Source organism: Diaporthe amygdali (assembly GCF_026229845.1).
Source record: "Diaporthe amygdali strain CAA958 chromosome Unknown NODE_12_length_1037015_cov_66_201586, whole genome shotgun sequence".
NCBI lineage: Eukaryota > Fungi > Ascomycota > Sordariomycetes > Diaporthales > Diaporthaceae > Diaporthe > Diaporthe amygdali.
Genome location: NW_026517032.1, coordinates 623485 through 636311, shown reverse-complemented (window position 1 = coordinate 636311; position 12827 = coordinate 623485). Strand labels below are relative to the sequence as shown.

Here is a 12827-nt window from a genome sequence, read left to right as displayed (position 1 = left end):
CCAGGCCAGCCCCACAGACCCAACTCTCGAACGTCTTCTTCCTGACGGGGGGCTGCAAAGTACTGGTCTGTGGACATTGAACGATTAATGAGTGCGGTCATAGCCCGAGCAAGTGTCAGCCACCATCTACAACAGATGCTTGCCTACGTCTCATCTACCGTCCCGAGCGGCATGCACACCTGCGGGGGGGCCATGCACTTTCTCAGTCATTTCATGGCGGAGGATGATGGCTGTCAGACTTCGTAGCCACTTACGGTGCGCAAGGCACTCGGCGGATCATCGACAGGGCACTAAAGCAAGAGAGGGGCAAGCTATGAAGACGCCATCGCATTCGCAACGCCTTACGCGGACCATGGACTGATGTCTACGCGGATTAGTGCCGCGCTTCTGGATGCCCTCCTTCATCCTGCGGAGAACTGGTGTCCTTCCAGCTCTTGGGACCTTCCCCTCTCGAACTTCGACCAGAGTCTCGGGTCTTTGGTTGCCACACATTGTTCATTTGGCTTTGGCCTTGTCGACACGCAGTGCCACTATCATGCCCTGCCCGCACGGCAGATACTGCAAACTTGCTCATACAGTTTCATCGCACCATCTGCAAATGGCAGATACTGACCAGCAGCGTCATCACGACACGGGTAGTCACAAAGGATGTTGTGGGAGACCTGACACACATCTCCGCTTCATCGGTGCTGTGCCCCCGCCCTCATCCCATTTGTCAAGACGTTCGTACTGAATACGTCCGAAGTGAGTGGGCCAGGGGTAGAATTATTCCTTAAAGTACTGTACATCGTCACTGTGTGCTTAGAACTTGAGACCCCGACAAGACCTGCACATCCCGTCCCCCTAGCCGGGCCCCAGCAGTGATCATTTTTGATATCCGCAGGAACCATGCAATCGACTATGTACCATGGTGCTGCATATAACACTGTGGTACTCCAGTGGCCTTCTTAATCCAAATACTCGGGCTTTTCCCCTGCAATCAATCAACTCAATTGTCCCACTTTCAGATTGTGGCGCGAGTAGTACGGTAGCTTTGCATCATCTACCAATGCCGGTTATCGCTAGAAGACTAGTGCGCTCTGAAGAACATTATAGTGTGTGGAAGACAGCCCGCACCAGGGCTGTTTGAGCCGTTGGGCTGTCGACTTATTTGAGGGGACGCTACACCTTATGGCTGAGAGGATCGTCGCCATCAACGTCATTGCGGGAAAACACACGGGCTTGCAAGATTAAGGTAGAGAGATCTGGCGCCTAAGGTCACCCTGGATGGGCGTTCGCACGGGAATTCATCCCATCTCACTCGGGCCCTACCCACCTACTTCTTACTGATGCACAGTAGCACCGCAGTAATCCCATGTTCCCGTGATAATGCGACCGCCAGCTCAGGCTGCGCGCCTTGAAGCTCGCTCCTTCAATACGGACTCGTGCAGACTAAGTTTGACAGCTTGCCTTTTAGGAACGGCTGGTTTGGGCCGAAGCTGGGCGCACGCTCGCACAATTGTCCGTCAAAGGACACGTTCCCCTATTCAGCCTTTTATTTCGTTCCATTATGCGCTGTAGATGAGCCTCGGTGGACAGGATACGATTGCGAGAGAGAGAGAAAAAAGGAGTACATATTTAACTTTATTCGAACCCGACGGCAGTGAGTACCTCGGAAACTTCGGAGAGCCTCTTCCAGCCCTCGTCCTAGCTTCCAAGTTGAGATGATCAGATCATGTGGAACGGATCTGATTACCTGCAGACTACCGCAGAAGGCAGAATGGATTCCTATCCCTGAAATCTTCGTTTAACGGCCTTGGCAGCACTCCTCGACACAAGTCCGGTGTTGGTCGGGGCCCTGCTAGGCGCTACTAGATGGGTCCAGCCGCCAGCAAAATGGCCACATGTTGACTATCTCTGGAGAAACCATGGAAATTCTCAAGCCACCCGCACCAGTTACAGTCTTCGTTCGGCGGGTCGAGGCCCCAAAGCCCGGCGTGCAACGGTGGATGTCAAGGGCACTGACAATGGGCGTGCCAGCGCCGTTGTCCAGCCATGACGCCAAATGCAAGACAGGTGATGGATGCCCCTGTCTGTTCCTGGGCGCCGGCCTCACGACTTAAGCCGCTGTGGGGACCGCGCCCCGGCTGAGTCCCGTACCTCCTTCCTGTCTGTGACAAGGCTCGAATCTTATTGTGCGCCTTGTCCTTCACAAAGAACAGCACAGTCAATGTAATTGTGCGCTGCAAATGTCCGACGAGGGGGTTGCAAAGTACGCTCCCGGGGTCCCGGAATAGAAGATGCTACGTCGCCGCATCGAATTTCAGATGCGCTTGCAGATGTTGCCGCTGGCCCATCCAAAGTGCAACCCTTGGACATCTTGACGATGTTGGCCCGTCCCGTGGTGACCCCCTGAGGGCCTCTTCCCTTTTTGGGACAGAGAATCTGCTCATGTCAGAGTCTGGAACCTCGACCCGGTAATATCCTCTCTTCTGTCATCTCACCAAGCCTGACTGACTGTCCGCGGCCCCCATCGCGGCGTGGCGTCTGCTCTTCAGTCGGCTCCCAGGTCCAACAGCACAGGCGCATCAAGCTATACTTTGCCCCTGCTTCTTCTACCCCGAACTTGTACCCTGTCCTTGCAATCTCTCTTGCGACCCCTCTGCGCGATGGATTCCGCACAGCTCTCCCTGCATGGGTTTTTTACCAGTCACTGGCAGTCGCCAAGAGAAGTCTGCTGCCAATACATCGGTTGGCCCCATCGACAGCGCCGCAACAACCTCGCCAACCACGTTTGGGACATTCTCCTTACCGTGATGGAGACTGCGGTGGCGCGGTGGGTAGGATCAGTTTCGATCCATTCAACTTAATCTTATGAGATAACCGGCACAGAGGAACAGTAGGGCCTCCCGCCCCACGTGTTGAGGAGAAGAGTGGTATACTAATCTCAACCGACGCTGAGTGATGCCCAAAGTGTATCGTCGACTGTGCGGTTTCGACTACCGCATTGGGCAGACCACACAGACTCAACTGTAATCTTCCCTGGATACTGGGCCCTGCCGAGCACGTTGAATGTTCGGTAGTCGTCTTCGATCCGTGCCCCTTCCGTACCCACAACCAGGATAATGGCATGTACCTGTGTAAGCCAGAGCCCACATAAGCCGTGAACCCTGTTTAATACTCCTCTCGGCACTGTAGCGCCGGCCCTCTCAAGTACCCAGGTCACCGGTGTCTGGTGCCAACCCCAGAGCCCTGTCCCCCAGAATTCCAACTTATTAGACCGGGCGAGAAGTCTTGTCCCTCTGCGGCTCGGCCGGTGGCATACAATAACCAATACTCGCCCGTCTCAAGCCACACCACTATCTCGCACCATCTAGTCAACATCCGGGCTCTGCCACCCTCCTTCCCACAAGCCCAACCAGAATACCGGGACCGTACGACCTATATCTTGCCTGTAAGCCCCCGACCAACAAGGAAGGGCACTACCAGAAAGAAGCTGGCTCTTGGCCAAATCAACGCCAACTACCCACTACACTCCTGATGAAGATCGCGAGAGGTGTTTTGAAATTGCTTCCGTTTCCGCTGGACTGAGTGGTGTGCCTGTGTGCGACCGCGTGCACCTGCTGCGCCGCTAAGACTCCGACAGAGGCTGACCTTATTTACCCGGCGGACTGCTCTCCTCTATCCCGCCGCGACCCCTTATTGTATAACATCTGCTGTGGGCGTGGCTTGCAACTAGACAATTGGAGCATATCAGTCCAACTTAGAGCACCGAATCTTGCCCAGGACGTGCAGAGAAACAGCATCCTGAGAGACAGCGCCTACCCAGAACTGACCTTCCTCACTCTCTCCTCTCGTCAATGGGGATGTTGTCTCCTCTTAAACCTCAGCAGCATCGTGCGCCGCCAGTTTCTCTTCCAGACACTCCTCCTGAACTGGTGAGCCCAAGCTCTTCGACATACTCAACCGTACCCTCAGAGGGCCACTTGGCCTGGAGATCACGGTCCAACGGTCCCCTCTCTCCACCAATGTCCAACTATGATCGACCTCAGCACCCGACCGACACCGGCGACATGAGCAGGAAAGGCTCGGACGATGAGCAGTCCAGGAAGGAGACAAAGCCTCAGCCGACCAGTGCATCGAGCAATGATCAACGCCAACAACTACCATCTCTCAGCAGTTTGTTCCCTTCCGCATTACGTCCTCAACTTTCGCCGCTATCAGAGCGGCCACCGCCCTACCCGGCTACGTCTCCCCTTGACCACCCCCGGAGTGCTGGGGGTTATCTCGAGCGATCGGGTTCTTCTTCATCTTACTTCCCACCTACAACACCGGGATCATCCTCCTCGCAGCACCCCCAGTCGAGGACCGTGTACGAGCCGAAAGTGTACGACAGGACAACAGCATCGTTCTCCAGTGGTGCACGGTCGGCTTTTCCGGGCCCACTGTCTCCCGGCTACCGGGACTTAGAGAGCCATCACCGACCGGAGTCCAGCAGTCGGTGGTCTTCCCACCATGATTTCAACCGCGGCAACAGCGAGTACTCAATCAGCTCGCGGGACCACTCCGGCAGGTATCCCCGGACCCCCCACCTGGCAGGACAGAAACACGACTACGAAGGGCACCCGAGCAGCTACCAAGACCCGAGGTCAGCATCGTCGACGTCGTCTCAGCACCGCTACCAACACCAGCAGCAGCAGCAAGTGTACTCACAGCACCCCAGCCAGCCGTCGACGCCAGTAACGGCCGAGACTATCCCCAGCAAGGACGGGCTGGGCCCCAAGATCTGGACAGGAACCCACTTCTTGCCGAGGTTCGTGCGGGCGGCGGAGCTGCCGGGCGAGGGATTGTGCTATTTTTACGACGACGGGAGCCACTGCAAGACGGTCATCGACGGCGAGGCTGTCAACGCACACTGGGGCGTCACCAAGGCCGGCAAGCCACGCAAGAGGCTGGCGATCGCGTGTGTGACGTGCAGGGAGAAGAAGATCAAGTGTGATCCGGATTACCCGCGGTGTGTCCAGTGCGAGAAGTTTGGGAGAATCTGCAAGTTCAAGAATGCGTTAGTCATCCCCTTCCCTTTCCCAGTCACCATCCAATCTCTCTGCTGTGGTTTTGAAACTTCCGTTGGCTGACAATGCGAACGTTGCAGTCCCCGAGGCGGAGGGCACAACACTTCTCCGACGTCAACTCTAATGACAGAGCGGGAGGTGTCGCCGCCGCGACAGGGCCGCATGCCATTTGAGCTGCCGCGGCCATCCAGGCGCTCTCCTTCTGTCTCCCCTCGGACCACGACCCACCCAGCATTATCGTTGGAAGTCCCGCCCAAGCGACCTCGGTACTCGTATGAGTCGTCGTACTCGCCGGCAGAGATGAGCGGCAGCAGGGACTTCGCGGCGCGTGCCCTGTCGTGGCAGCACCCGCCGCAGCACCAGCACCAGGAGCGGCCCGCGGGCCAACTTCCTCTCCCTCGCATCCATGAGGACGTGCTGCGCCGGACTTGGGACCCGTGAGTTTTTGGCACCCTCGGTCTGTTCAAACGCGTCGGTCTTGGATAGTCCGGCTCACAGCAGTGGACTTGTCAGAAGACATGATGCTCGTGTGTAGCTCCCTCGACGCTTGCTCGTCTCCGACGATGGGCTGGCTGAGCATATTTGGTATTGTGGTCCGGACGAGATTCACCGTGAATCATCCGCAAAAACGGCCACAGGCGAATGTCAAAAAGTCTCGAGCAGGTATGATGGCGGCGGCCACGGTCACGAGCTCGCGTCGATTACATATCTGAGCCCAAGGCCAGGAGGCAGTCAAGGTCTCTGGCCTTGATGGAATGTACGAACCTCGTGTACCTCAGCTGTGATGATCAACCTGGCTATCATGACACTGATTGTGAGGAAACAGCCCAGGCCCAGAAAGGCAGGCTGAGTTGAGCGTGAGCAGGCTACCGTCTCGACCGGAATTCGGCATAGGTGGGGAAGCAGCGTCAGTGCCTGCCGGCTAGTCATGGAAAAGACGAAACGTTCGTGGTGTTATTTGTTCCTTCGGTTTCGCTGGCCGACAATCCGTGGTTCAATACAACACTGCTGCGGGAGTCGAGTGGCTGTTCGAGGCCAGGATGGTCGACCTCTGCAAGAAAAGCGACGAATTTGATGGTGTTGTGGACGACAGCTGCCTTCTTTTCCAACCATTGCCTACATGGTTTTGTGGATTTCATCGGTTCCACAGCGTCCGTTATGATTTTGATGCATGCATCGGCGTTCTTTGGCCTGTCGATTTCTTTTGAATGAGGCTGAGGAGGAGGCACATATGGAAACATTAGCGTGGAACAGTTTACGTTATCATGCGATCTCATCTTTTCTTTTTCTTTTCATGGACAAAGCAACAATTCAGGGCGGTCTGAGAAAGCACCTGCCTGGAGTGTACTATATAGCAATACCCTGTACAATAAGACGAGAGAGGGGGGGAGATGTAGGCAAGATCAAGCGAGAAAGAAACATCGCGGAGAGGTGTGCCAGGTAGACAGCGTAGAAGGTGGATGACGAAAAGTTGAAAGCGAGAAGAATGAAGAAAGAATCTGAGCAATTCATGTCCTATGTTGTAATATGTGATATTCGAAGTATGAGCCAGAGGTGTGTGCTTCGCATGTCCATTGTTCATCCCATGTAAGATGAGAGTTGTGATGGAACGGTTCGCTTGAATGGTTGGACCATCACAAGTTTGGCAGGCGAAAAGGACTTACGTAAGCCCAACCATACTCGCTCATCTCTCTCTCACCTTCAGGTCCGACCAAACTTCGTTCTGTTTCACACAAACCATGGCCAGCCACACAAGATCCCAGTCTATGGTCTAATCGGACGTCGCGAGGTCATGGAGAATCTGGTCATATTAATGAAATGGCTTTTCCATACAAGCCTGTAGCCTTTCTCACGGGCGCAAATGGTGAGTCCATCTCATTACGTCTCTCGCCTTTTGCTGGTTACTTGTCACATTTTCAACACCTACTCGAGCTGCTCGTAAAATTAGAGAATGCATATCAACTGACACATATACCCAGGCCCAATCCACGCCCTCGCCTACTCGGCCAGCCCAGGCACCTACATCCTAGCCGGCAGCGCCGACCGCTCGATCCGGCTGTACAACCCCTCGCCCAGCACGGCCATCCTCCCAGCCAACTCCTACATCACCAAGCAGCAGCAGCAGCAAACGCAGGCCAGCGTCCCCGAGGGCCGGCTGATCCAGAGCTACCAGGCGCACTCGCACGAGGTGCTCTCGCTGGCGGTGGCGGCCGACAACGCGCGCTTCGCCTCGGCGGGCGGCGACCGCACCGTCTTCCTGTGGGACGTCGCCACGGCGCAGACGCTGCGCCGCTTCACGCACAGCACCGAGGGCCACGTGGGGCGCGTCAACTGCGTCGCCGTCGGCGGCGCCGACGACATGCTCGTCGTGTCCGGCGGCTTCGACACCTCCGTGCGCGTCTGGGACGCCCGCGCCGGCGGCAGCGGCCACGCGAAGCCCGTGCAGGTGCTCGACGGCGCGGCGGACGCGATTTCTTCCGTTGTCGTGCGCGGCGCCGAGATCGTCGCGGGCTCGGTCGATGGGCGCGTGCGCTGCTATGATGTCCGCGCGGGCCGGGTCACGACTGATGTGATTGGGGCGAGCGTCACGAACCTGTGTCTTACCGGCGACGGGAAGGCGATGCTCGTGGGGAGCTTGGACAGCCGGCTCAGGCTTATGGACCGGGACAGCGGGTCGTGCCTGCGGACGTACGGCGCGGACGAGGAGGGCCAGGGTTGGAGGAATACCGACTTCAGGGTGCAGAGCGTGCTGGGCGGCAAGGAGAGGTTCGTCGTTGCCGGGGACGAGATGACTGGCGCGGACGGTCATGTGGCCAGCGAAGGCGGTAGGATATGGGCGTGGGACCTCATGACCGGGAAGCTCGTCGCCAAGGTGCCTGTCCCGTGGGGCCCGGCGGGCACGGAACGGCTCAAGAAGGTGGTTGGCAGGGACGGGAAGCCCAAGGAGCGCAAATATGTCGTGAGCTGCCTGGCTTGGAGGGAAGGCGGCTTCGGGGACCAGTTCTGCGCTGGTGGAACGTCAGGTGCAGTCACGGTATTTGGTGCAACGTGACGCCGCAACTACTGGCCAGAATCAAAATATGCCCTTGATTATAGGCACGCACGAGCGAGGTATAAGTGACGGATATACCCCGCCTTGAAATATCATTACAGTAAATCACTTGCTAAAGACATCCATTTACACAATCTGCCAGTCTCATATATGAACAGAGCTATACCTCCCGCCTCTTCACACGGATGGTCTGCTCCATCGGCGGGACACGGTTCAACGCAAACCACGTGTTCCGCGGACGCTTCTCCAGCATCTCAAAGTCATAGTTGAGGATGAGATGCGCCAGCATGAGCTTCAGCTCAGCCGCCGCGAAAAAGCGGCCAGGACAGGCGCCCCTTCCGTGGCCAAACCCGAGGAAGTCGGTCGTCGTGGTAGCCCACTGCTTGCGCGCGCGCGACAGAAACGACGTCTGCGCGGCCTCCTTGTCGTCGCCGGCCTCACCTTCTGCACGTTTCCGCATGTCCGAGAACCTAAACGGGCGGAAGTCGTCCGGGTCGTTGTAGACCTCCGGGTCGTGATGCATGGCGTAGCCGGGGACGCAGACCTGGTTGCCGCGCGGGATGTGCAGGCCCTCGGGCGTGGTTATGCCGTTCTTGGCCACGACGCGACGGCCCAGACCGAGCGTCACGAACGAGTTGACGCGCTGGCTCTCGCGGAAGGTCGAGTCGAGCTTCTCCATCTGCGCCAGGGCGCGCTTGTTCCACTGCCCGCCATGCGCGGCCAGCACGGTCTGGATCTCGTCACGCAGCTCTTCAATGTACTCCTTCTTGGACGCAACGAGGTCCAGAATCGCGCCGGTGATGGCGAATGAAGATGTGTGGATCGATGCGAAGTTCAACACCTGCACGCGCAGCGAGAGAGTCGAAGGCCTCATATGATACGGGTCGCCCATCTCCTTAGCCTGGTTGATTAGCCACTGCAGGAAGTCGTTGGGCTCCGGGCCCAGCGCCTTGTTCTTCTCGGGGTCCTTGTGGCGCTCGTCGTACTCGCGCAGGCGCTGCTCGATCGTCGGCCTGAGGATGTTGAAGAAGGCACGTTGGTGCAGCCTGTTTGGAATCATGAGCACCGAAGCCGCGAGCGGCCTAATGAACTTGGGGAAGAGACGCAGCAGCTGAGAGCCCAGCGGGATGTCCATGGCAAATGCGATGCCTAGGCGTAGGAGCTCTGGGTCCCGGCAGACGGGCTTGCCAATGAAGATACGGTTCGTCACGCGGCCGATGGACTTCTGCAGCGACGTATATACGCACACATCGCGCCACTCGCCCGTGTCGGTGCCCCAGAGCTCATCGAGACTATGTTCTGTCTCCTCAGCTAGCTCAGGGATCAGGTTGCCGGTCTGATTCGTGAGGGTGGTGGTGATCAGCGGGTGGTGGACGGGCTCGCGGATCAGGCGCTCTCCCATGGTGTAATCGGACTGCAGGCTGTCCATGGCCGACTCGTGAAGGCTCAGAACGTTCTCGGGGTTATCGATCACGAACTTGGTGTCTTTAGCCGGGAGCAGGATCATACCGCCCGCACCGAGGACGGGCACGATGCACGCCTGGTCGCGGTACTGGGTGCGTGCCAGTACGCAGGCGGCCTTGAAGTCCTTGGTGTTTCGCCATGTCGCTCTCCAGTAGGAAAACCACTCGCCCTTCCTCGCATTCAGGACGGGGAGATCAGGCAGTGTGGACGGCTTCAGGAAGAGCCGGTAGAAGATGTAGGCGACTGCGAGGATGGCGGGCGTAAACACCGCAGGCCGTTGGGCGAGCTCGACAAGATCGTAGTCGGCCATTGCTTCACAGGATATCAATGACTAGTGAGCATCGCTCAAGCTTTGGACAAAAGGTAGGAGAAGGAAGGAGATGGACCTTAAATATTGTTCAATGTCGCGTCAATGCTGACTCAACTCTGCTGTGCCACCGCTAGATCCGACGTTGGAAATCATGCCCAATGCGGGCGGTAGCTCGCCAACAGCATGCACATGGTGGTGCTCTCTCTTCGTAATGGAGCGAGGCGTTCGGCTAGCCAAACTTCCGTTCGCTGTGCATCTTAGGGTGCACCAGGATCGAGCATGTTGATCATGGCAATCTCATAATGTGAAGCTGCTGATTGGCGAGTCGCCGTTGCAACCTAAAAGCTCGGATGAATGACGGGAGGGACACCGTGTGGAGAGTGCCCTTGTTGGGCGGCACGGGCTGGCAGGCTGGACGGGCTGGCAGGCTGGACGCGATGGAATGAACACCCAGACGGTCTGATGTGAGTTGGTCAATTCTCATCCTTCAAAGACCAACGCCAACAAAGCAGTGGGTCTTCACTTTTGCCCAGTTCAAGCTCTGTTCATCCAAAGCTAAGCTGAGATGAGAGTACCCGTCTCTATGTCCCTTGCCCTCCGGAATCGAGTTACAGACAGAAAAATGCCATCTGATAGCCTGGCGCCAAACACCTCCTTGCCCCATGAAATGCCGTGACAAGACGCAACGCAAATATCCATCCACGAAGCTTACTGTGGTCGCCAAGAAAGGATATATGTGCTCACAACCAAAGAAAAGTACCCGTCCCGTTCCTCGCTCCCGTGAAATCATCAGAACCCTGCAATGCCTTTTGTCTGGCGTGGTATCTCTGTGTGTGACCCCGTCTAGTCCATGTGCGCGAACTTGAACCAGTTCGGCCGGCAGTCCTCCTTGTTTAGCCATGCCTCTCCATCGGTGAAGCGGCCGGTTACGCAGCCCTTGCATTTTGGCGAGTTGGGACAATTGAAAAAGGGAATATGCTGGTATCCTATGTCGCGGAACCTGCGCATGAGACAGTACGATTAGCGATGCTGACAAAACCACAATCATAATCAGAATCCAGGCAAGGGGACGGCATACCAATGAATTCGATTCTTGTCCTCCAGCAGACCAAGCGCGATGCTGTGCACCGGTGCATCGCCCCATCGCTCGTAGAAGAAGCCGCCGGCCCTGTCCAAGTGGTTGAAGTAGTCCTCGTACGCCTGGCTCCTCCAGAAGTTCATGTCGCCGATCTCAAAGTTGCTCCAGAAGTGACACGTCGAGTAGCCATTCGCCTTGTCGTAGTGATCTGGGCGCCTAGACTTGTCGACCACCCAGTTCAAGGCGTTGTTCTCGTGCATGTACTCGGGGTGGTCGGCAAGGAACTTTGTGGTCTCGGGCCACAGGGTCGGGATGGAGTCGGGGGCATCGTACAGGTTGATGGTGAAGCCGTACGTCTTGTTGTTGTCCAGCATGTACGCGAAAACGTCGTAGTCGATATCGCAGAAGAAGTGAACTTTAGGCTCTACACGCCAGTAGAACTGTGTGTCGGCCAGCGCAGGGTGCTTGTAGAAGAGGCCGCTGTTCCAGCGACACATCTGATGGTAAGACATCATGCCAGCGTATTGGATGTCGTGCTCTTCAAGGATCTTGACCGACTCGTCAAAGAGGTCCATGTTGATCCAGGAGGGCACATCCCAGTGCTCTTTGGGAATGACCTCTGTTGCAGACTGCGTCAGTAAAACTCCGACCGAGTCCACCCTGGCATCATCACGGCCTTCGCTTACCATATCTCGTCTCTGCCTTCGTAACCTCGGACGTTCGCTTTTTGAACTCGTCGGTAAATGGCTTGTCGTTGAAAAAGGTCCACGGGTAGTTGAACTTGTGATTCCAGGTGCGCTCGAGGTCTTTCATAGCTTGTAACATGCCAGGCAGTTCCTCGTTTCGCACGAGGGCCAACAGGGTGGCATTTATACGGGCGGATTCCTTCGCATCGGGGGCATATCCTGGGCCAACGCGACGGAGGATACCTGCTGGCTCGCCGGTTGCTACAGAGATCACCATGTCAGTCAGACACCGGAAGCATCACGCGACGAAGGGCCGAGGCGAGGCGGAGTTGCAGGTGTAGGCGTAGGTAATGCGACTCACGATCTAGTAATGGCTCCTTCTCATTTTTTGGGATGCCAGAGGGTAACGGGATGGGGGACCCTGGCTTGAAGACCTGATAGAGAAAGAAGCACCACATCATGACGGCCGCGAGCCCGAGGACTCTGACGGGGCGAGCAACAGCCATGTTGACGATTCGAGCAGGCCTGGCTTGCTTGCTTGCAAGCTTGCGGGCTTACGGTGTCCAAGACGAAGAAGAAAGATCAGAGTCGAGCTAACGAAGCATGGCCCCGTGGAAGCGAAGTGGTGCGATCGGGGATCGAGGCACGGGGTGGGTTTGTCGTGGATCGATCGTGGTCTATTATCGAATTCGGGGGTTGAATGGGGATGGGGATCGGGATCGAGTTCCAAAGATAACAAGATATCCAAAAGTTCGAAAGGGGGCCCGAGCCCAGGAACAAGCATAAGCACAGGTACCGGCACAGGCACAGGCACACGTAGACCCTTCGGCACGCGTACGTACGTGGTGAAAAGGGCGTGCAGGCGCCCCAGGGGAAAAGCAGGGCTGCCCAGACTAGGCGATCCTGTTGGATCCCCTTAACTTGCTTGCTCCCAGACAGGGTGTTCAGCTGCTAGGGCCGGTCTCCTAACAGGGTACCTGAGCAATCTCATGCTGGTCAGTGGAATAGGGGAGCAACCAGGGTGGCCAGGTGGATTGGCCAAGCCTAAGCTTCTGCAGCAGTGGGAAAACCAACGTCAGATCTGCACCTGGATCTGGTTGAGGGACTGGGCACTAGGGCCAAGTCGCGTGTAACGCTTGTAACTCCTTCCACGCGTACAGAGAGGCACTTAGACAGTCACGCAGCA

At 56.9% G+C, this 12827-nt stretch overlaps 4 protein-coding genes across 4 annotated transcripts; 2 read left to right on the top strand and 2 right to left on the bottom strand.

Moving 5' to 3' along the window:
* Positions 1-4007: 4007 nt before the first annotated feature.
* J7T55_001925 (fungal specific transcription factor) lies at positions 4008-5977 on the top strand (the record flags this gene model as incomplete). The annotated part of the gene is made up of 5 exons (XM_053142838.1): positions 4008-5041; positions 5132-5488; positions 5587-5714; positions 5772-5808; positions 5878-5977. The coding sequence occupies 5 exons, from the start codon at positions 4008-4010 to the stop codon at positions 5975-5977; spliced, it is 1656 nt and encodes a 551-aa protein (XP_052994377.1).
* Positions 5978-6869: 892 nt separating this feature from the next.
* Positions 6870-8103, top strand: J7T55_001924 (WD repeat domain-containing protein 83; the record flags this gene model as incomplete). Its single annotated transcript, XM_053142837.1, has 2 exons — positions 6870-6915; positions 7031-8103. The coding sequence occupies 2 exons, from the start codon at positions 6870-6872 to the stop codon at positions 8101-8103; spliced, it is 1119 nt and encodes a 372-aa protein (XP_052994376.1).
* A 160-nt stretch (positions 8104-8263) lies between these two features.
* On the bottom strand, positions 8264-9877 carry J7T55_001923 (ent-kaurene oxidase; the record flags this gene model as incomplete). Its single annotated transcript, XM_053142836.1, has 1 exon — positions 8264-9877. The coding sequence occupies one exon, from the start codon at positions 9875-9877 to the stop codon at positions 8264-8266; it is 1614 nt and encodes a 537-aa protein (XP_052994375.1).
* An 843-nt stretch (positions 9878-10720) lies between these two features.
* Positions 10721-12147, bottom strand: J7T55_001922 (glycolipid 2-alpha-mannosyltransferase; the record flags this gene model as incomplete). The annotated part of the gene is made up of 4 exons (XM_053142835.1): positions 10721-10877; positions 10956-11574; positions 11642-11902; positions 12003-12147. The coding sequence occupies 4 exons, from the start codon at positions 12145-12147 to the stop codon at positions 10721-10723; spliced, it is 1182 nt and encodes a 393-aa protein (XP_052994374.1).
* Between the last annotated feature and the right edge of the window lie 680 nt (positions 12148-12827).